Raw genomic sequence first — 21,188 nt, 5'->3', positions numbered from 1 at the left:
TCACAGTAACTTCATTGAAGCCTACTAGAATCATAGAAGAATCATAGAAGTTTACAGCATGGAAACAGGCCCTTCGGCCCAACCAGTCCATGCCGCCCAGTTTTTACCATTAAGCTAGTCCCAGTTGCCCGCACTTGGCCCATAACCCTCTATACCCATCTTACCCATGTAACCATCTAAATGCTTTTTGAAAGACACAATTGTACCCGCCTCTACTACTACCTCTGGCAGCCCATTCCAGACACTCACTACCCTCTGAGTGAAGAAATTGCCCCTCTGGGCCCTTCTGAATCTCTCCCCTCTCACCTTAAACCTATGCCCTCTAGTTTTAGACTCCCCTACCTTTGGGAAAAGGTAACAATAAGTGATTATTATTATTATACTGGCTAAGACCGTGAACACTCCCGCCCAGAATCTTCCCAATTTTTCGCAACCCCAAAACATGGGCGTGTGATTCGCTGGCACCCGCCCACACCACTCACACTCATCTTCCATCCCCGGAAAGAACCCACTCATTCTCGCCCGAGTCATATGCACCCTGTGCACCACCTTAAACTATATCAGGCTCATCCTTGCACAAGAGGAGGTCCTGTTTACCCTACGCAATGCCTCACTCCATACTCCCCAATTGATCTCCCCTCCCAACTCCGCTTTCCATTTCTCATTGGTCGTCACCACCCGCTCACCTCCCTGCTCCCCTAGCCACTTGTATATATATCCCCAATTTTTGCCTCCCCTTCCACATCCACAAGCAGCAGTCACTCCAGCAGGGTGTGTATCCCGGCAACCTAGGGAATCCCCTCCAGACCTTTCGCGCAAAGTCCCTAACCTGTAGATACCTGAACTCACTCCCCCTCGGCAGCTCTACCCTCTCCCTTAGCTCCTCCTGACTGGTGAACCCTTCCTCCAAATACAGATCCATCACCTTGACCAGCCCCACTTCCCTCCATCTTCCCTATCCAACCCCCCCCGGCTCAAACCCATGATTCTCGCACAGTGGCATTAGCACCGACATCCCTTCCTCCCTAAAATGCCTCCTGAACTGATTCCATATCTTCACCGTGGACTGCACCACCGGGCTTCTTGAATACCTACTCGGAGCCATTGGCAACGCTGCTATCACCATAGCCCTCAAACTAGACCACTTACAAGATTCCGCTTTCATCCTAACCCACTCCACCCCTTCTCCTTCCCTCCACTGCCGCACCTTGTCCACATTCGCCGCCCAATAATAATGAAGCAAGTTCAGCAACGCCAACCCCCCCTGCTGCCTCTGTAGCAGGGTCCTCCCCACCCTCGGCACCTTCCCCACCCATACTAGGCCGGAAATTATCGTGTCCACTTTCCGAAAAAAAGGCTTTTGGTAGAAACATCGTGAGAGCTTGAAAGATAAACAAGAACCTCGGCAGAATATTCATTTTCACCACTTGGACCCTCCCCGCCAGCGTTAAGTGCAGTGTATTCCACCTCTTAAGATCCTCCCTGGCCTCCTCCACCAGCTTCGTGAAGTTCCACTTATGGAGCCCCGTCCATTCCCTCGCTACCGGAATCCCCAAATACCTAAACTATCCCTCGCTACCGTAAATGGCACCCCCCTAAATTAGCCCGCTGTGCCAGCTCATTCACCGGGAATATCTCGCTTTTCCCTACACTCAGCTTGGACCCGGAGAACCCTCCAAATCGCCCCAGCAGGCCCATAATCCTTCCCATACTCTTTCGAAACATACAGCAAGAGGTCACCGGCACTGAGCCACACCCGAAGCTCCTTCTGTCCCCCTCATAATCCCCTGCTATTCTGTCGACCCTCTGAGAGCCATTGCCAATGGCTCTATGGCCAGCGCAAACAGCAGCGGTGACAGCAGGCATCCCTGGCTCGTACCCGTGTAAGTCAAGGCTTTGTGAGCTCATATCATTCGTCCTTACCTTTGGTGCCACATACAGCAACCGTGCGCATGCTACTAAACGCGGCCCAAAACCCAAACATGACCAAAACTTTGAACAAGTACCGCCACTCCACCCGATCAAGTGCCTTCTCCGCGTCCATGGACACCACCACCTCCGGTACTAGAGCCCCGATGGATTCATCACCACATTCAACAGCCATATTATATTACTCACGAGCTACCTGCCCTTCACAAAGCCTGTTTGAACTTCTGCCACCACCCCGGGGACACACTCCTCCATCCTCCCTGCCAGCAACTTAGCCAATACTTTCACATCCATGATCAATTGTGATATGGGTCTATATGACCCACATTCCATCGGGTCCTTCCCCTTTTTTGGGATTAGTGTGATTACTGCCTGCGTTATGGTCTCCGGCAACTCCCCCTTCTCCAGTGCTTCATTAAACGCCCCCACAGATGTGGTGCCAGGTCCGCCGCAAATTCCTTATAAAATTCTGCCGGGTACGCATCCGATCATGGGGCCTTCCCCGACTTCATACCCCTGGTACTATCCAGCACCTCCCTCAGCTCCAGCAGCTCCTCCAACGCCTGCCTCTTTGTTTCCTCCGCCTGGGGAAATTCAACCTTATCCAGGAGCCGCCCCATGTCCCCCTCCTCTCCTCCCGGGTCTGCCTCATAAAGTCCCTGGTAGTACTCCCTAAATACCTCATTTATCTTCCCCGGCTCTGACATCACAACCCCACTCCCAGTCCGTATCTTCAATATTTCCCTGGACGCAGCCCGCCTCTGCAGCTGGAGTGCCAGCATGTGGCTCACCTTCTCCCCATACTCGTATTGCACCCGCCTTGCCCTACACAGTTGCCCTACTGCCCTGCCTGTTGTCAGCCTGTCAAACTGCCCCTGCAACCTTTTCTACCTTGCCAATCCCTCCACTGTGGGCACCCTCGAATATTCCCTGTCCACCTCCACGATCTTACTCACGAGACAGTCATGTTACACCCTCCTTTCCCTATCCGCACGGGCCTTAAACTAAATAACTTCCACCCCGGACCACTGCCTCCAATGCTTCCCAAAAAATGGCCGCCGACACCTCCCCATTCTGATTCAACTCCACATACTCCTTAATCGCCGCCTGCACCTTATCACAAAATCCTCAATCTGCCAACAAGCCCAAATCAAACCTCCACCCGTGTCTGTGTGCCCATCCCGATCTAAACCGAATCTCCAGCCAGTTGGGTGCATGGTCCGAGATAACTATCCCCGCATACTCTGCCCCCTCCACCCCAACCAAAATCTCCCGACTCACTACAAAGTAATCAATCTTCCAATACATCTTATGGACGTGTGACAAGAAGGAATACTCCCTTCCCCCTGGGTTCTGAAAGCACCATGGATCCACCATACCCATCCTCTCCATAAACCCACCCAGCTCCCTTGCCATTCGCACCCTACCCATCGACCTGGGGTTTGACCTACACACCCTAGGCTCTAGGACACAGTTAAAATCTCCTCCCATGATCAACTGGTGCGTGGCCAAATCTGGGATCGCTGCCAGCAACACCCTCATAAAACCCACATCATCCCAATTTGGGGCATTTACCAGCACCACCGGTGCCCCTTGCAATACCCCACTCACAATCACATATCTCCCTCCTGGATCCCTCACCTCCTTCGCACTCACAAATCCCATTTTCTATTTGCTCATTAAAATCGCCACTCCTCTCGATTTCGAATCAGACCCCGAGTGAAAAACCTGCCCGATCCACCCCTTTCTTAACCTAACCTGGTCCTTCACACGGAGGTGCGTCTCCTGCAGAAAGACCACCCCCGCTTTCAAGCTCCTGAGGTGCGTGAATATCTGTGACCTTTTAACCGGCCCATTCAGTCCCCGGACGCTCCACGTTACCAGTCTTACCAGAGGCTTATGCCTCCAATCCCCTCTACCGTCTGTCATCTTCCTCACTTAATGTGGCACCATCGATAACACACGAGGCAAGACGTAGAGAACTCAATCGAGGCTTTATTGAGCAGACTTGTTCCCCAGCAGCTCAGTTACAGAATGCGGCTGCTGGGAGAACCTGGGTTCTTATAACCTGCCTTTCTGGGTGGAGCCCAGTAGGCAGCAGATCCAATCAGGACCCAGTATCTGTCCACCAATAGCCCCTCGGCATCATGGTGTACCGTATTACCCCTAATACATACCACCACACTTAATTCCTGCCCCTTTAATTCCACCCTGTACCTAGCCCATCCCAGATGGCCCCTTTCTCCACCCTTGACCATGTCATCTAAACCTGCAAATCTTTGGATTGTGGGAGGAAACCGGAGCACCAGGGAAAACCCATGCAGACATGAGGAGAATGTGCAAATTTCACACAGAATCACCCAAGGCTGGAATTGAACCTAGGTCCATGGTGTTGTGAGGCAGCAGTGCTAACCACTGTGTCACCATGCAGCCAAATATTGAAATGGGGAAGAAAAACAGGTTGGCTGACAATCAAGCATCATCCAGTTGGGTAGTGAGTCTTTTTGTTTTCCAATTGGTGTAGGATGGCTGCATATCTTGGAGATTCTGTTTGGGTTCCACCAGGATCACTCAGCTCCTGACCTCATTGCAGCCTTGGTTCAAACATGGACAAAAGAGCTGAATGCCAGAGGTGAGGGGAGAGTGACAGCCCTTGACATCAAGGCAGCATTTGACCAAGCATGGCATCAAGGAGTCCTGGTTAAACTAGAGTCAATGGGAATCAGGTGGAAAACTCTCCCTGGTTGGAGTCATATCTGGCACAAAGGAAGATGGTTGTGGTGGTTGGAGGTCAATCATCTCAGCTCCAGTACATCATTGCAGGAGTTCCTCAGGATAGTGTCCGAGACCCAACCATCTTGATCTGCTTCAATGACCTCCCTTCCATCATAAGGTCAGAAGTGGAGATGTTTGTGGATGATTGCACAATGTTCAGCACCATTCGAAACTCCTCAGGTATGTCCAAATGCAGCAAGACCTGGACAATCTCCAGGCTTGGGCTGAGAAGTGGCAAGTTACATTCATGCCACACAAGTGCCAGGCAATGACCATCTCCTACAAAAGAGGATCTAACCATCGCCCCATGACATTCAGTGGCATTACCATCGCTGTATCCCCCCACAACTGACATCCTGGGGGGTTACCATTGATCAGAAACTGAACTGGACTAGCCATATTAATACTGTGGCTATCAGGGCTGGTCAAAGGCTAGGAATCCTACAGCGAATAAGTCACCTGACCCCGAAAGTCTGTCCACCGTTTACAAAGCACAAATCAGGAGTGTAATGGAATACTCTCCACTTGTCTGGGTGAATGCAGCCCCAACAACACTCAAGAAACTTGACACCATCCACGCCAAAGCAGCCCGCTTGATTGCTCCCCCTTCCACAAACATTCAAACCCTCCACCACCGACGAACAGTGGCAGCTCGGTGTACCATCTACAAGATGCACTGCAGTAATTCACCAAGGTTCCTTAGACAGCACCTTCCAAACCCACGACCACTACCATCTAGAAGGACAAGAGCAGCAAATACCTGGGAACCTCGCCACTTGGAGGTTCCCCTCCAAGTCACTCACCACCCTGACTTGGAAATATATAAACTAGAATTAATCACATTAGCAACAAAATAACAGATTTGCAGTTAACAGTTCAAACATAAAAAGGAAAAACCTGAACATACACCCTACACCTGCAACTCAATGAGCATGTGGATGGGCATGCAACCACTCAATTTTATACCTCACCCTTCCCCACACATTCCCTGGAGCCCTGTAAAATCACAACCAACATTTTTGGACCAGGGCAAAGGAACATCAGAAAAAGTAAAAACCTATTTCTAAAAATCACAGTTCCTGAGCCAGTGACACCCATCACTTCAAGTCCGGCTGACAGCCAGCGATCAGGTATTTCGATATTTTGCCCCGCCTTTAACTTTTCTGAACACCAGTCATATCAAGCAAAAGATTTTCTATAATCTCAATTTTGTACTGCAATTGTACTCACCAAAATATTTCGAAAGTATAATTGCTTTACAGTACCTCACCCATTCTATTTTTTCCACCTTATTACTACTTGCTGCATTGTAGATACTGAGTTCCAGCTCAGTGCCACTTGCTGCATTGTGGGCAGTGAGTTCCAGCTCAGTACCACTTGCTGCATTGTGGGCAGTGACTTCCGGCTCAGTGCCACTTGCTGCATTGTGGGCAGTGAGTTCCAGCTCAGTGCCACTTGCTGCATTGTAGATACTGAGTTCCAGCTCAGTGCCACTTGCTGCATCATGGACAGAGAGTTCTGGCTCAGTACCACTTGCTGCATTGTGGGTAGTGAGTACCAGCTCAGTACCACTTGCTGCATTGTGGGCAGTGACTTCCAGCTCAGTGCCACTTGCTGCATTGTGGGCAGTGACTTCCGGCTCAGTGCCACTTGCTGCATTGTGGGCAGTGAGTTCCAGCTCAGTGCCACTTGCTGCATTGTAGATACTGAGTTCCAGCTCAGTGCCACTTGCTGCATCATGGACAGAGAGTTCTGGCTCAGTACCACTTGCTGCATTGTGGGTAGTGAGTACCAGCTCAGTACCACTTGCTGCATTGTGGGCAGTGACTTCCAGCTCAGTGCCACTTGCTGCATTGTGGGCAGTGAGTTCCAGCTCAGTGCCACTTGCTGCATTGTGGGTAGTGACTTCCAGCTCAGTGCCACTTGCTGCATTGTGGGCAGTGACTTCCGGCTCAGTGCCACTTGCTGCATTATGGACAGAGAGTTCTGGCTCAGTACCACTTGCTGCATTGTGGGCAGTGACTTCCGGCTCAGTGCCACTTGCTGCATTGTGGGTAGTGACTTCCAGCTCAGTGCCACTTGCTGCATTGTGGGTAGTGACTTCCGGCTCAGTGCCACTTGCTGCATTGTGGGCAGTGAGTTCCAGCTCAGTACCATTTGCTGCATTGTGGGTAGTGAGTTCCAGCTCAGTACCATTTGCTGCATTGTGGGCAGTGAGTTCCAGCTCAATACCACTTGCTGCATTGTGGGTAGTGAGTTCCAGCTCAGTACCACTTGCTGCATTGTGGGTAGTGAGTTCCAGCTCAGTACCACTTGTTGCATTGTGGGCAGTGAGTTCCAGCTCAGTACCACTTGCTGCATTGTAGGTAGTGAGTTCCAGCTCAGTACCACTTGCTGTATTGTGGATAGCGATGGGACAATTGCCAACATTGTGTCGAGAGGCATGATGGTTAAAAGAGCCAACAGATTAGTTTGTATGAGAAACAACAGCTGACGCTGAATGACTTTTGTGGGACAACAACTTGCGACTGGACACTTCACGGAAATGTTTTGATAATAAACCTATGCTGGCAAGATCAGAGTTTTAAAGTAAACTTTAAACATATTATAAAGACACGGAGCTGGAAAATGTAAAACAAGAGTTGAATGCTGCAAAATCAGATTTTCTTACAGAGATGCAAAAGAATCAGTCGAATTTGGTACACATGAGCAAATTCCAAATAGAAACAGAGAAAGCTGATCAGGAAAATAAGTGAGGGGATAGTGAACGAATCTTAGCACAGAAAGAAAGTAAAAGGTTGAATAAGAAATGTGCTAATTTACAAGCAGCTGTCAAAGCATTGCATCAAAAGAGTAAAACATTTCAACATCAAACCACTGGTCACAGATGTCAGCATGAGATAGTTAAGTTGAGGTTGCAATTCCAGATCCGGAAGGATGAAGAGTTGTCGGATCAAAGAATACAGAGGAAGGCGAGGCGGATTGGGGTGAACTGGGCAAAGCCTCGGAAGAATACGGTGATTGGGAGGAAGTTGAGATACCTGACCCTCCCCCTTGGTCAGAACATCCTAGTCCCACCGCTCCGCGATCAATTCCCATGAACCCAATCACAGCAACACAAACCAGGGGCATGAAGTGTGACATGCCACATACAATGACCCAGTTAGCAAAAATAGTAATTGGATTGAAGCATTCCCTATCAGGACGGTTACAACAAAAGTAGTTAAACCTATTCAACTCTCAGGCCGTTACCAGCCCCATGTGTTGCCAGCTCCAATTAGGTGACAGTCTTGTAGAAGCGCTGAAAGATATGCACGTCAGGTTATGATGTTTCAGGGATAGGGCGGGAGTGGATGGGGGAAAGAGTGCTCATTCGAAGGATCAGTGCAGACTCGATGGGCCGAATGGCCTCCTTCTGCACTGTAGGGATTCTATGAAAGGTAAAATCTCGAAGGGGATACCCCCCAGGTTCAAAGAGGAAAAAGGGATATGGGAGAAGATGAACCCAATAAGATCCCAGTGAAGAAGAAATTTTGGTTGATTGGCTCGCAAGATCAAAACTGTAAATAAATCTTGATCTCAAGAATAGGTATGAAAAGATGGACTGGGAATCATACTTGGTGATTATGAGTTTGGCGACTCTCAGGGCTGGTGGAAGCATAGCATTAACAGAGATAACCAATCATGAAAATTATGCCACGATATACGGGACATAGGAAGTGGTAACTGTGAAAGCATGAAACAATATCTGATGTGGAAACTTCAACAAAAATTTATAGATTGTGAGAACTGTACCAGTACCTGAAAATGGTATTGTCTTGAGAAATATTAGAAAAACACTGTATGATAACGGACACCATGAATTCGTACTAGTTTTAAATATTGCAAGAATAAGACTCCCGGATTGGTGTCCTACCTAGATCAAGAGATTATATAACCGACAGACTAAAATATCGTTCGGCCAAGAAGTAGGGAGTGATGGGGAAAGAAAAGTGGTGTAGAAGAAAGGGGGGTGAGGTAAATGATGCTGCAACCATGTACAGTACAGGAATGACTACTGTTAACACTTTAGACTTGCAAAATCTGGATGAAAAATTGAGAGCTATAACAAGACAAGTGAAAGTATATTGGGGAAAATAAACAAAACCATTAAGCAAGAAACTGAGGGAAATGAAGAAACAAATCAAGCAGGATTAGATATTGTGAAAATACTGGAAGGACATGCAGAAATAATTAACCAGATAACAGAACAGAAAGCTAATGATTCAGACCAGAATCAGAATCAAATTCTTTGCAGTATTTATGCAAATTGGATGACAGAACAATTGAGGAAAAATTTGGAAGATGGAAATAAAGGATTAGTACCCTCATGGATTAGCAATGAGCAGTTGCAAATTTGACCAATAGGGACATAAACCCGAAAATTACAGGGTGCCAACAAGACAGCTAACTAAAGTTTGTTTCAATGAAGAATGTAAAGGGATTAGTGGAGAAGCAATAGGGATGGCATTAGGGTTTCCCGTCATCTCACCTGAAGAATCTGGGATGAGGGTCTTTGAAGTGGAAAATATTGTGGTCATCCAGCATGATCTGTAGATGGGCTACCAGGCAGGTCAAAGGCTAGGAATCGTACGGCGAGTAACTCACCTCCTGACCCCCAAAGCCTGTCCACCAACTACAAGGCACGAGTCAGGAGTGCCTGGATGAGTGCAGCCCCAACAACACGCAAGAAGTTTGACACCATCCAGGACCAAGTAGCCAGCATGATTGCTCCTCCTCCCACAAACATTCAAACCCTCCACCACCGATGAACAGTGGCAGCCGTATGTACCATCTATAAGATGCACTGCAGTAACTCGAGTAGATTCCTCAGACAGCACCTTCCAAACCCATGACCACTACCATCTAAAAGGACAAGAGCAGCAGATACCTGGGAACCCCACCACCTGGAGGTTCCCCTCCAAGTCATTCACCACCCCGACTCGGAAATATATCGCCGTTCCTTCACTGTCGCTGGGCCAACATTCTGGAACTCCTTCCCTAACAGCACTGTGGGTGAACCTACACCTGAAAGACTGCAGCGGTTCAAGAAGGCAACTCATCACCACCTTCTAAAGGACAACTAGGGTTGGGCAATAAATGCTGGCCGAGCCAGCGATGCTCACATCCTGTAAATTAATTTTTAAAAACCACAAAGATAAGGCCCGATATGCCGTAGACCGGAACAAAACATTAGTAGGAAACATGCTGGACGAATGTCAGCAAGCCAGCAAAATTATGATCTGTCCATATTCTTTTTCTAAAAAAAAATATATTTTATTGAAATTTTTTTCCCTGAGCAACATTTTTCCCGCTTACAAAACAAGCGAAACGATAACAGTAACAAAACAGAAATTTTTAAACTTTTTAACAATAGTAATAATAGTAGTAATAATATACAAGTAACAAAACCTCGTACTCTATTGCCCTATACTCAACTGCCCCCCCTCCCCCCCGGGTTGCTGCTGCTGGTCATCCGTCTTCCCTCTAACGTTCCCCTAGGTAGTCGAGAAATGGCTGCCACCGCCTGGGATCTGTCCATATTCAATATACCCCCTGATCAAGCCAAGTGTGTATTTAAGGTAAATGAGAATATAACTTGTACCCTGGAAGCGAGAGCCCCAAAAACAGAAATCACAAGGGTCGCACATGTGGATAAAGAAGAATATTGTGTTACCACCTCACTGAGAAGACATTGGTGGGGGACTAGAGTATGCCCTGGTGAGAAACTCACATTTTGCATAAAACCCGAGGAGTGGGATTCTCCGCTGGCGGGATTTTCCATTGCGATGGCAGCGCACCCGTGTCCGGGGATTTTACGATGGCGTGGGGGTGCCCACAATGGGATACCCCATTGGCCGGCTGGCAGGACAGAGGATCCCGCTGCCATCAAGGGTGTGTCGCATCAGAAATCGGGTATGGCGGGATGGAGAATCCCACCCCAGGTGAATTGGTAAAATTATATTCATAAACGCAAAAAGGGGCAGCACGGCGGTGCAGTGGGTTAGCACTGCTGCATCATGGCGCCGATCCACGTTCGATCCGAGCCCTGGGTCACTGTCCGTGTGGAGTTTGTCATTCTCCCCGTGTTTGCGTGGGTTTCACCCCCACAACCTAAAGGTGTGCAGGTTAGGTGGATTGGCGATGCTAAATGGCCCCTTAATTGGAAAAAATGAATTGGGTACTCTAAATTTATTTTAAAAAATAAATGTAAACAAGAGCGAACTGATGTCAGAGGAAATTAATTCTGAATTTAAAGATTATTGGGAAAAATGTGACAAATATACAATTATTGCCAGAAGTATTAAAAAGTGCCTTAAATTTTGAACTGGGGAACAAATATACAGCTGTGCCCATGGGAATGAATTTCATCACGTTTAGTAATAGCCATGCTTTGTATTTTTGTATCAAACTTATATTATATTAAAGCACTGGAAAGTTAAGATGCGAAAGGAATTAGAGATGGAGTTTTTTTGCATAAAACTATTGATGCGAAAATTATATGCCAATGAATAGTTATATATACACACATTAATGTCGTTGCTTCAAGCAGTTATGATCAGTTGTAACGCGGCTTGGACGTCCAATGGGAAGAACTGGTTAAGGCTTTTTGTGAACCACTTCGCTCAATTCAGAGCATCAAAAAGGGGGAAATTATGGGAAATTGCCAACATAGTGCTGTGAGGCAAGATGGTAAAAGAAGCCAACGCATTGTCGGTGTGAAAACCAGCAGCTTAAGCAGAATGATTTTCACGGGGCAACAACTTGCAACTGGACATTCGCAGATAACATATTATTTTGGAACTTGGGAGAATGAGGCTCTCGCTCTCAAGCCCAAAAGATGCCTAGAAGGGAAAGGAGTGTTTAACTAAAACCTTATAAAATGCAACAGCTTCTGAGATAGTGTAGCGATAACCTGTGGGATCAATCTTCCTACGATCAGACCGGAGTTTGAAAGCTCACAATGGACAGACACCCTCGAGAGAACGTGGCCAAGTTCTCTCTAAGCCAGTAGTATATTTTTGTTCAAGCTGTCAGTTTTGAAACTCATGTAACTGTTTAAATAAACACATAGCTGCAGTCTCAGTTGAATAATAAAAGCTGTAGTATTCATTTGTGTCTGTTGATGCCAGCAAAGGCACCAACAATAGTGAGTTCCAGCTCAGTACCACTTGCTGCATTGTGGGTAGTGAGTTCCAGCTCAATACCACTCGCTGCATTGTGGACAGCAAGTTCCAGCTCAGTACCACTTGCTGTATTGTGGACAGCAAGTTCCAGCTCAGTACCACTTTCTGCAGTGTGGATATTCCAGCTCAATACCACTCGCTGCATTGTGGACAGCAAGTTCCAGCTCCGTACCACTTGCTGCATTGTGGGCAGTAAGTTCCAGCTCAGTACCACTTGCTGCATTGTGGGCAGTGAGTTCCAGCTCAGTACCACCTGCTGCATTGTGGGTAACGAATTCAAGCTCAGTTCCATTTGCTGCATTGTGGATATTGAGTTCTAGTTCAGTGCCCCTTGCTGCATTGTGGGTAGTGAGTAGTGAGTTCCGGCTCAGTGCCACTTGCTGCATTGTGGGTAGTGAATTCAAGCTGAGTACCACTTGCAGCACTGTGGATATTCCAGCTCAGTACCACTTGCTGCATTGTGGGTAGTGAGTTCCAGCTCAGTACCACTTGCTGCATTGTGGATATTGAGTTCCAGCTCAGTACCACTTGCTGCATTGTAGGTAGTGAGTTCCAGCTCAGTACCACTTGCTGCATTGTGGATATTGAATTCTAGTTCAGTGCCCCTTGCTGCATTGTGGGCAGTTAGTTCCAGCTCAGTACCACTTGCTGAATTGTGAATATTCCAGTTCAGTACCACTTGCTGCATTGTGGGTAGTGAGTTCCAGCTCAGTACCACTTGCTGCATTGTGGGAAATGAGTTCCAGCTCAGCACCACTTGCTGCATTGTGGGTAGTGAGTACCAGATCAGTACCACTTGCTGCATTGTGGGCAGTGAGTTCCAGCTCAGTACCACTTGCTGAATTGTGAATATTCCAGTTCAGTACCACTTGCTGCATTGTGGGTAGTGAGTTCCAGCTCAGCACCACTTGCTGCATTGTGGGTAGTGAATACCAGCTCAGTACCACTTGCTGCATTGTGGGCAGTGAGTTCCAGCTCAGTACCACTTGCTGCATTGTGGTCAGTGAGTTCCAGCTCAGTACCACTTGCTGCATTGTGGGTAGTGAGTACCAGCTCAGTACCACTTGCTGCATTGTGGACAGTGAGTTCCAGCTCAGTACCACTTGCTGCATTGTGGATAGAGAGTTCCAGCTCAGTACCACTTGCTGCATTGTGGGCAGTGAGTTCCAGCTCAGTACCACTTGCTGCATTGTGGGTAGTGAGTTCCAGCTCAGTACCACTTGCTGCATTGTGGGCAGTGAGTTCCAGCTCAGTACCACTTGCTGCATTGTGGGTAGTGAGTTCCAGCTCAGTACCACTTGCTGCATTGTGGATATTGAGTTCTAGCTCAGTACCACTTGCTGCATTGTGGATATTGAATTCTAATTCAGTGCCCCTTGCAGCATTGTGGGCAGTTAGTTCCAGCTCAGTACCACTTGCTGCATTGTGGGCAGTGAGCTCCAGCTCAGCACCACTTGCTGCATTGTGGGTAGTGTGTACCAGCTCAGTACCATTTGCTGCATTGTGGGCAGTGAGTTCCAGCTCAGTACCACTTGCTGAATTGTGAATATTCCAGTTCAGTACCACTTGCTGCATTGTGGGTAGTGAGTTCCAGCTCAGCACCACTTGCTGCATTGTGGGTAGTGAGTACCAGCTCAGTACCACTTGCAGCATTGTGGGCAGTGAGTTCCAGCTCAGTACCACTTGCTGCATTGTGGTCAGTGAGTTCCAGCTCAGTACCACTTGCTGCATTGTGGGCAGTGAGTTCCAGCTCAGTACCACTTGCTGCATTGTGGGTAGTGAGTACCAGCTCAGTACCACTTGCTGCATTGTGGGCAGTGAGTTCCAGCTCAGTACCACTTGCTGCATTGTGGATATTGAGTTCTAGTTCAGTACCACTTGCTGCATTGTGGATATTGAATTCTAGTTCAGTGCCCCTTGCTGCATTGTGGGCAGTTAGTTCCAGCTCAGTACCACTTGCTGAATTGTGAATATTCCAGTTCAGTACCACTTGCTGCATTGTGGGTAGTGAGTTCCAGCTCAGCACCACTTGCTGTATTGTGGGTAGTGAGTACCAGCTCAGTACCACTTGCAGCATTGTGGGCAGTGAGTTCCAGCTCAGTACCACTTGCTGCATTGTGGTCAGTGAGTTCCAGCTCAGTACCACTTGCTGCATTGTGGGCAGTGAGTACCAGCTCAGTACCACTTGCTGCATTGTGGTCAGTGAGTTCCAGCTCAGCACCACTTGCTGCATTGTGGGCAGTGAGTTCCAGCTCAGTACCACTTGCTGCATTGTGGTCAGTGAGTTCCAGCTCAGTACCACTTGCTGCATTGTGGGCAGTGAGTTCCAGCTCAGTACCACTTGCTGCATTGTGGGCAGTGAGTACCAGCTCAGTACCACTTGCTGCATTGTGGGCAGTGAGTTCCAGCTCAGTACCACTTGCTGCATTGTGGGCAGTGAGTACCAGCTCAGTACCACTTGCTGCATTGTGGGCAGTGAGTTCCAGCTCAGTACCACTTGCTGCATTGTGGATAGTGAGTTCCAGCTCAGTACCACTTGCTGCATTGTGGGCAGTGAGTTCCAGCTCAGTACCACTTGCTGCATTGTGGGCAGTGAGTACCAGCTCAGTGCCACTTGCTGCATTGTGGGCAGTGAGTTCCAGCTCAGTACCACTTGCTGCATTGTGGGCAGTGAGTACCAGCTCAGTACCACTTGCTGCATTGTGGGCAGTGAGTTCCAGCTCAGTACCACTTGCTGCATTGTGGGCAGTGAGTTCCAGCTCAGTACCACTTGCTGCATTGTGGATAGTGAGTTCCAGCTCAGTACCACTTGCCGCACTGTGGGTTTCCCCAATCATATATTTTTGCTCCCTTCCCTGGAAAGATGGGGCCCATTCCGAATTTAATCTTGCACTGGAGTATTTTACCAAACTCGTTTCTACTTTACATTCCGGCTTTGCTTTTAAGTAGTCCTTCGCTTGTAATATACTTTCTGTAAATTAGAAATGGGGACTAAATTCATGCCCCAAGTTGTCACATTTGTGCTTTTCAGAAGAAGCACTGCATGGTTATCAGAACCAGGAACTTGCAATAGCTGTCTTTCTCAGGCCAGCATGGGTCAAAAGGGAGAGGTGTTCCCAGTGTTGGTAAATGGCAGGAACTAGACACAAATTCCAAATGTGTCCTTCCAAACTCATCAGCGGGAGCTCGTGGAGGGAAATGGCCCAGAACACCGACTGCAGCGGTTTGTCAGGTAAGCTGGAGCTGCCCAAACATGGGCTTCCTGAGCTCCATGTGTGGGCATATACATCAGAGGCTGGGCTGACCAGAACCCTCTGCAGCAGGCCGTAGCACATCGATTGAAAACCACTGACCTAGAGGAACTGGCCCTTCTGTGCCAGTGCCCAGGGCCATAATTCTGTAGCACCCTACAGCAACATTATCGTGGCCCATCCACTTCTGATCTTTGTATATTTCACATTCACTATTTGGACAGTCTTTCATCAATGTCCTGAGGTAAAGTGACATTCAGGTTCGAGAAAGAAAGAAGTTTTAAATTTCATTCATGGAATATGAGCATCACTGTAAGCCCAGCATTTTTGCTATTGCCCATGGGAAGGTGGTAGTGGGCCATCATCTTGAACTACTGTAGCTTGTTGTAGGTACACCAAGGACACTATTAAGAAGGGAGTTCTGGGACTTTGACCCAGTGACAGTGAAGGAACAGCGATATGGTTCCAAATCAGTATGCTATGTGGCTTGGAGGGGAACTTATCAGATGCCGATGTTTCCATACTTCTGCCGTCTTTGTTCTAGAGATCACAGATTTGGAAGATGCTGCCAAAGGAGCCTTGGCAAGTTGCTGCAGTACATCTTGTAGATGGAACACACTGCTGCCACTGTTTGTTGTTGGTGGAAAGAATGAATGCTTAAGATGGTGGATGGGGTACCGATCAAGCTGGTTTCCTGGTCCTGGATGATGTTAAGTGTCTTCCGTATTTGGTTAGCACTGCTACCTCACAGTGCCAAGGACCCAAGTTTGATCCTGGGTCACTGTCCGTGTGGAGTTTGCACATTCTCCCCATGTCTGCATGGATCTCACCCCACAACCCCAAAAGATGTGCAGGGTAGGTGGATTGGCCAAGCTAAAATTGTCCCTGAATTGGAAAAAATAATTGGGCACACTAAATTTATTTTTAAAAATGTTTCTTCAGGATCGTTGGATCTACATTCATCCAGGCAAGTCAAAAGCATTCCATCACACCCCTGACTTGTACCCAGGGAGTCAGGAGGAGAGTTACTCATTGTAAAATTCCCAGTATTTATTTGGCTAGTTCAAATTAGGTTTTTGGTCAATGGCAACCTTCAGGACATTGATGCTTCCTCAATGGAACACCCCCAAGTGTAACTACGATCTATAATATCATGGAATTAGATCAAGTAACATTTGCAGATTTTTTGTAAAATAACTTCTCAGAGCAGTAGTCAAGTTTTATCAAGCAACTTCGACCCAATAACAGTAAGGTCATAGGGACTAAGTTAGAAGGGAGTGAGAAAGAATGAGTAAGAATATCAGAAACTGTTAGGAAAATTGAGCCAATGAGGTAAAGTGATGTAAGAGTAAAGGACAAACAGAAATTTGGGAAACAGAATGAAAGGCAAACCAAGATAGTTATAAGAAAAAGGTGCAACTTTTGTTGACTTTGTTCTGTAAGCAATGATACTGGTGTTCAACTCAAATTTTAAAATATGACATACACCTAATGGAGGGGGAACTGAAGAATCGGCAATTGATGTGTCAAGAATTTATTGTCTAACATTTAATGACGTGGCAGTCTATACTTTTTTTCCCCCCATAGAATTTACAATGCAGAAGGAAGCCATTCGGCCCATCGAGTCTGCACTGGCTCTTGGAAAGAGCCCCCTAATTAAGACCTATCCCCGAAACCCCACCTAACCTTTTTTTTGGGATACTAAGGACAATTTATCAAGGCCAATCCACTTACCCTGCACATCTTTGGACTGTGGGAGGAAACCGGAGCACCCGGAGGAAACCCACGCAGCCACGGGGAGAACGTGCAGACTCCGCACAGACAGTGACCTAAGCCGGGAATCGAACCTGAGACCCTGGAGGCGTGAAGCAACTGTGCTAGCAACTGTGCTACCGTGCCACCCTGGGGTGAGTGTAGTTTTGGTCACAACACACTAGTTTTATTAATAGCAGAGGCTCTGTTAAAATATATTTAAGCCCTCTTGATGCGGATGGCCACGGAATGTCGGAGTACATTCTGAGCTGAAAGTTCCTGCCTCTTTGGTACCCTCCTGCTGAAATTCTGTCACTAGAGTTTCCGATCATTTTCTTTGATGGGAGTGGATCTGGAACTTTTGCCTGAGCCCAACATATTACCTTGCACAAAGGGCATGATGATTTCCAACACTGCATTTGCAGACAGATTTTGCGAGGATGTAATGTCTATTGTGGGGCTCACCTTGGAGTTCCAGACCAGGCAGATGATCTGGACTAGGCAAGAATTTCTTTTTTAAGTTATTGTTGCAATAAAGGGGACATAATCTTTCAAAAAGACAGGTTGCAGCCAGTGGAGCATGGGTGATTTTTCAGCCTCCATGGGCAGCAGTAGCCAAGGAGCACATGTTGTGGTGTGGAAGCCTATCATATGCACATAAATGATAGAACATTGTGACTCCATCTCATGTACTCAGCGTTGGAAATCGCTAGGATGTTATGTTTCACCTATCAGTTACTTTCTATTTTTATTGCCCAAAAGAAATCTATTTGTATTGTCTTGTGTATTATCCATTCACTATGTACTCAAAACAATAACTGCTGTTAGTGACCACTGAATTTCTTGTGGCACTGTTCACAGTAGTTAGAAAATGTTTTACCTTACAGGAACTGGAGTATTATACCATCTAGGCAACACATTTTCCATTTGCCACTGCAAATCCTTGCAAAACCTGATTGCAGCTATAACTACTCTGGGTTGTGTTCAGTTAAGTGCTTGCACTATGTGGCAGAGGCTCAAGCTTCCCTGGTGCACAACTAGTTCTGATGAAAGGTTATTGACCTGAAGTGTTAAGTGATTTTTTATTCTATCTGATCTGCTCAGTATTTCCAGCATTTTCTATTTTTATTCCAAATTAATAGCCTCTTGTATTTTACTTTTTCTGTGCAGTTTCAGTCAGACTCCTTCATGCTTTAATCCTTTTCTAATGAAGACTAACGTATAATTTGCTTTCTGAATTACTTGCTGCAACTGCATGCTAACTTTCTGTGATTAAGGTACGAGGGCACATAAGTCCTTTGGAATATCTTTATTTTAAATTTAGAGTACCCAATTCATTTTTCCAATTAAGGGGCAATTTTATCACGGCCAATCCACCTACCCTGCACACCTTTGGGTTGTGGAGCGAAACCCACGCAAACACGGAGAGAATGTGCAAACTCCAGACGGACAGTGACCCAGGGCCGGGATCGAACCTGGGACCTCGGCACCGTGAGGCAGCAGTGCTAACCACTGTGCCACCGTGCTGTCCTAAGGTCCTTTAGAATATCAACATTTCCCAGTCTCTCACTAGTTAGTTAATAATATTGGTTTTTCTATTTTTCCTTCCAAAGTAGAGAACTTCACACTTCCCCACATTTTCCACCTGCCATGTTCTTGTCCACTCATTTAAACATCTATATCTCTTTGCAGGCATTTTGCATCGTCCTCACAGGTAACTTTGTATTGTCAACAAACTTGGATACATTATAGTCGGTCCCTTCATTTAAATCATTGATATAGGCTATAAATAACTGAGGCCTAAGTCTCAATGCCCCGCTAGTTACAACTTGCTAAAAATGATCTGTCTTTTCCTACTTTCTGTTCATTAACCAATCCGCTATCCATGCTAATATATTACCCCCAAAATTTTGTGTAGTAATGAAAGTCCAAACACAGCACAATCACTGGCTCCCCTTTATCTGCCCTTCCTGTTCCAAACTTCTTTTGTTATAGTTAATATTGCTTGGCATCGCTACGCTACAAGAGTGGAGAAACAGTCACAGTTCCTACAATTGCTTTAAATTTAGTAATCTGTTTTGGAAATTCCAAAGTTCAGACCTTGGCCCAAATGGAACAGGATCAATTCCAACCGCAAGCTTCCCCCTCCTCCTCACCCACCCACCTTCCTCCCCTCCACACCCCAATAATCATATGTTCACACTCAATTATTTTCATTTGAATGAAGCTAATATTTTAAAAATGATGCCATGAAATGCACGGAAGAATTTTCTAGATCGATATGTAGAGATGCAGACTTGAGGCACATTCAAAACACAAATGGGTACCTGGTTAACAAGGTAAGAGTGCTTAAGGGTGGAGCTTCACAGCCGAGTGCCCTTATTTCACCCATGACTTATGTCCTTACATCATTCGCAGCTGTGAATCAGGTAACTATTATTCATCAATCATGGTGTCACAATTAGATTTGCCCTTGCAGTCATCTGAGCACCACAGTGTTAGTTATCTATTACTGACAACTATTACTGACTGAGCCATTTATCTATATATTAATTTTCTGGTGGAGATTAAGAAAATTGTTACTTCTGGGCGATGGGACAGGAGCATAATCTCTCACTTTCCCTCAAGAGACATCTTAACATCATTTTTCATAAGACAGGCTTGAGGCAACAATCTTGTTCCATTACAAAAGACTCTTCTTGCCTGTCTTAATGGTAACCCGCCCACCTAGCCATCCCTTTTCACCTGTCCATGGTACAGTCAGTAAAATCACAGAACAAACCAACTCACTTTGTTGGATGGACTTCACTCCTCTCAACATGGTGGCAGCGAAAATGTAGAGGCATCCTTTGTGATCAAACTGCACCTCGCCCATGAGACTGAATGAAGCTCCCAGGCAGATAGGCATCATGGCAGTGTACTTGAGGATGTGGTGGCGCTTGCCCAAAAAAAGCTTCGATATGGCGATGGTGAAGAGGGGGGTGGTGGTGGAGATCACTTGCGCGAAGGAGAGCTGCACGCAGTTGAGCCCCATGTTGCCAAAGCCGATGGTGGCGCAGAAGGTCAGGCTCAGCAGGAACACCTTGAGCTTGGCAGCGGTGGGGAGCCCGGTGACTTCCTTCAGCTTCAGGTTGACGAAGCCCAGCCGGATCAGAGCATAGTCGACCACGATGGCCGTCAGCATGTGGAGCGCCGATAGCAGGAGCGGGTAGCGGAAATTGTAGACGGCGAAGATGCATTTGTTGAGGCTGGTGATGGTGGTGCCGGTGGCCAGCAGCACGGTGACCGCGGCCAGTGTGTGCAGCATCCGCCTCTTCTTCGGCGTCCCCCCCGCTGCCGCCGCCGCCGCTTTATCGGGTATTGGCGGAGGAAACTCCGGGAATACATCAGTAGTTGTCATGGTAACTCCATCTCGGACTGAAAAGATAAAGTCTTGAGATTATGCTGCTCCCCGGCTGTGTCCTCCCGGGACTCGGAGCTCTGCTCCCGGCCGCCGCTGCTCGGGGCTGAGCTCAGACGCAGAACCTCGCTGTTCTGCCGGGAGAAGCAGTCCTGAACATCGCGGCAGCTTTCAGATCCCTTTTCTGGTGAATTACTACAGCCCATTGAACATAAAAAGGTTCTGTTCACGTTTCGATTCTTGCATATATATATTTTGTTGTTGAAGAAAACAAGAAAGAAGGTTATTGCTTATCGGAGGGGGAGATTAAATTCAACACAAACGCGGGCGGACAGCGATTTCTGGAGTCACCACGCCTTTGCCGTCACCAGATGCCGATGAATCACCCCCGCCCGCCTGGTTGATGTCCTTCTGGAAAACAGCCCCCCCGCGGCTCCTCTCAACAACACCACCCGCCCCCGCCCCGGCTCCGGCTCCTCTCTGCTGCCGCCCCAACACCACCACCTGCCGCCCCGGCTGCTCCAATTGGGAAGCGGGGCGATGGCAGATCCTCCGCAAGATCACAATCCAGCGCGTCAGCTTTCCAAATTTAGTCTTCGGGGTGAAAGCGAGCCCGCCCCCCCCACCCCCAAAACCTACAAAAACAACCTCAGACCTCGGTGCCAAACAAGCGGGCCGTCGCGTTTTCTTAATTTTTTACAAAACAACTGCGGATATAACAGCACAGACGAGTTTGTTTGAAAATTGTTTTGCGGTGACGATCATCAGGCACCGTGTTTAAATGTATGGCGGTGAGGTCCTTGTAGCAATTCACACACACGCCGCTCTTCAATAGTTACACTGCAGACACTATCC

General features: G+C 47.3%; 1 protein-coding gene across 1 annotated transcript in view; it reads right to left on the bottom strand.

The window, feature by feature from the left end:
• Positions 1-20,929, bottom strand: part of LOC140406484 (solute carrier family 35 member E4-like) — a 33,119-nt gene extending 12,190 nt beyond the window's left edge. Inside the window, exon 1 of the mRNA XM_072494509.1 lies at positions 19,724-20,929. Coding sequence (XP_072350610.1) covers positions 19,724-20,333 — 610 coding nt within the window. The 5' untranslated portion in view covers positions 20,334-20,929. The remainder of the gene's footprint in view (positions 1-19,723) is intronic.
• Positions 20,930-21,188: the final 259 nt, after the last annotated feature.

This window comes from Scyliorhinus torazame, unplaced genomic scaffold (assembly GCF_047496885.1).
Source record: "Scyliorhinus torazame isolate Kashiwa2021f unplaced genomic scaffold, sScyTor2.1 scaffold_554, whole genome shotgun sequence".
Classification (NCBI taxonomy): domain Eukaryota; kingdom Metazoa; phylum Chordata; class Chondrichthyes; order Carcharhiniformes; family Scyliorhinidae; genus Scyliorhinus; species Scyliorhinus torazame.
This window is presented reverse-complemented; position numbering and strand designations above follow the sequence as displayed.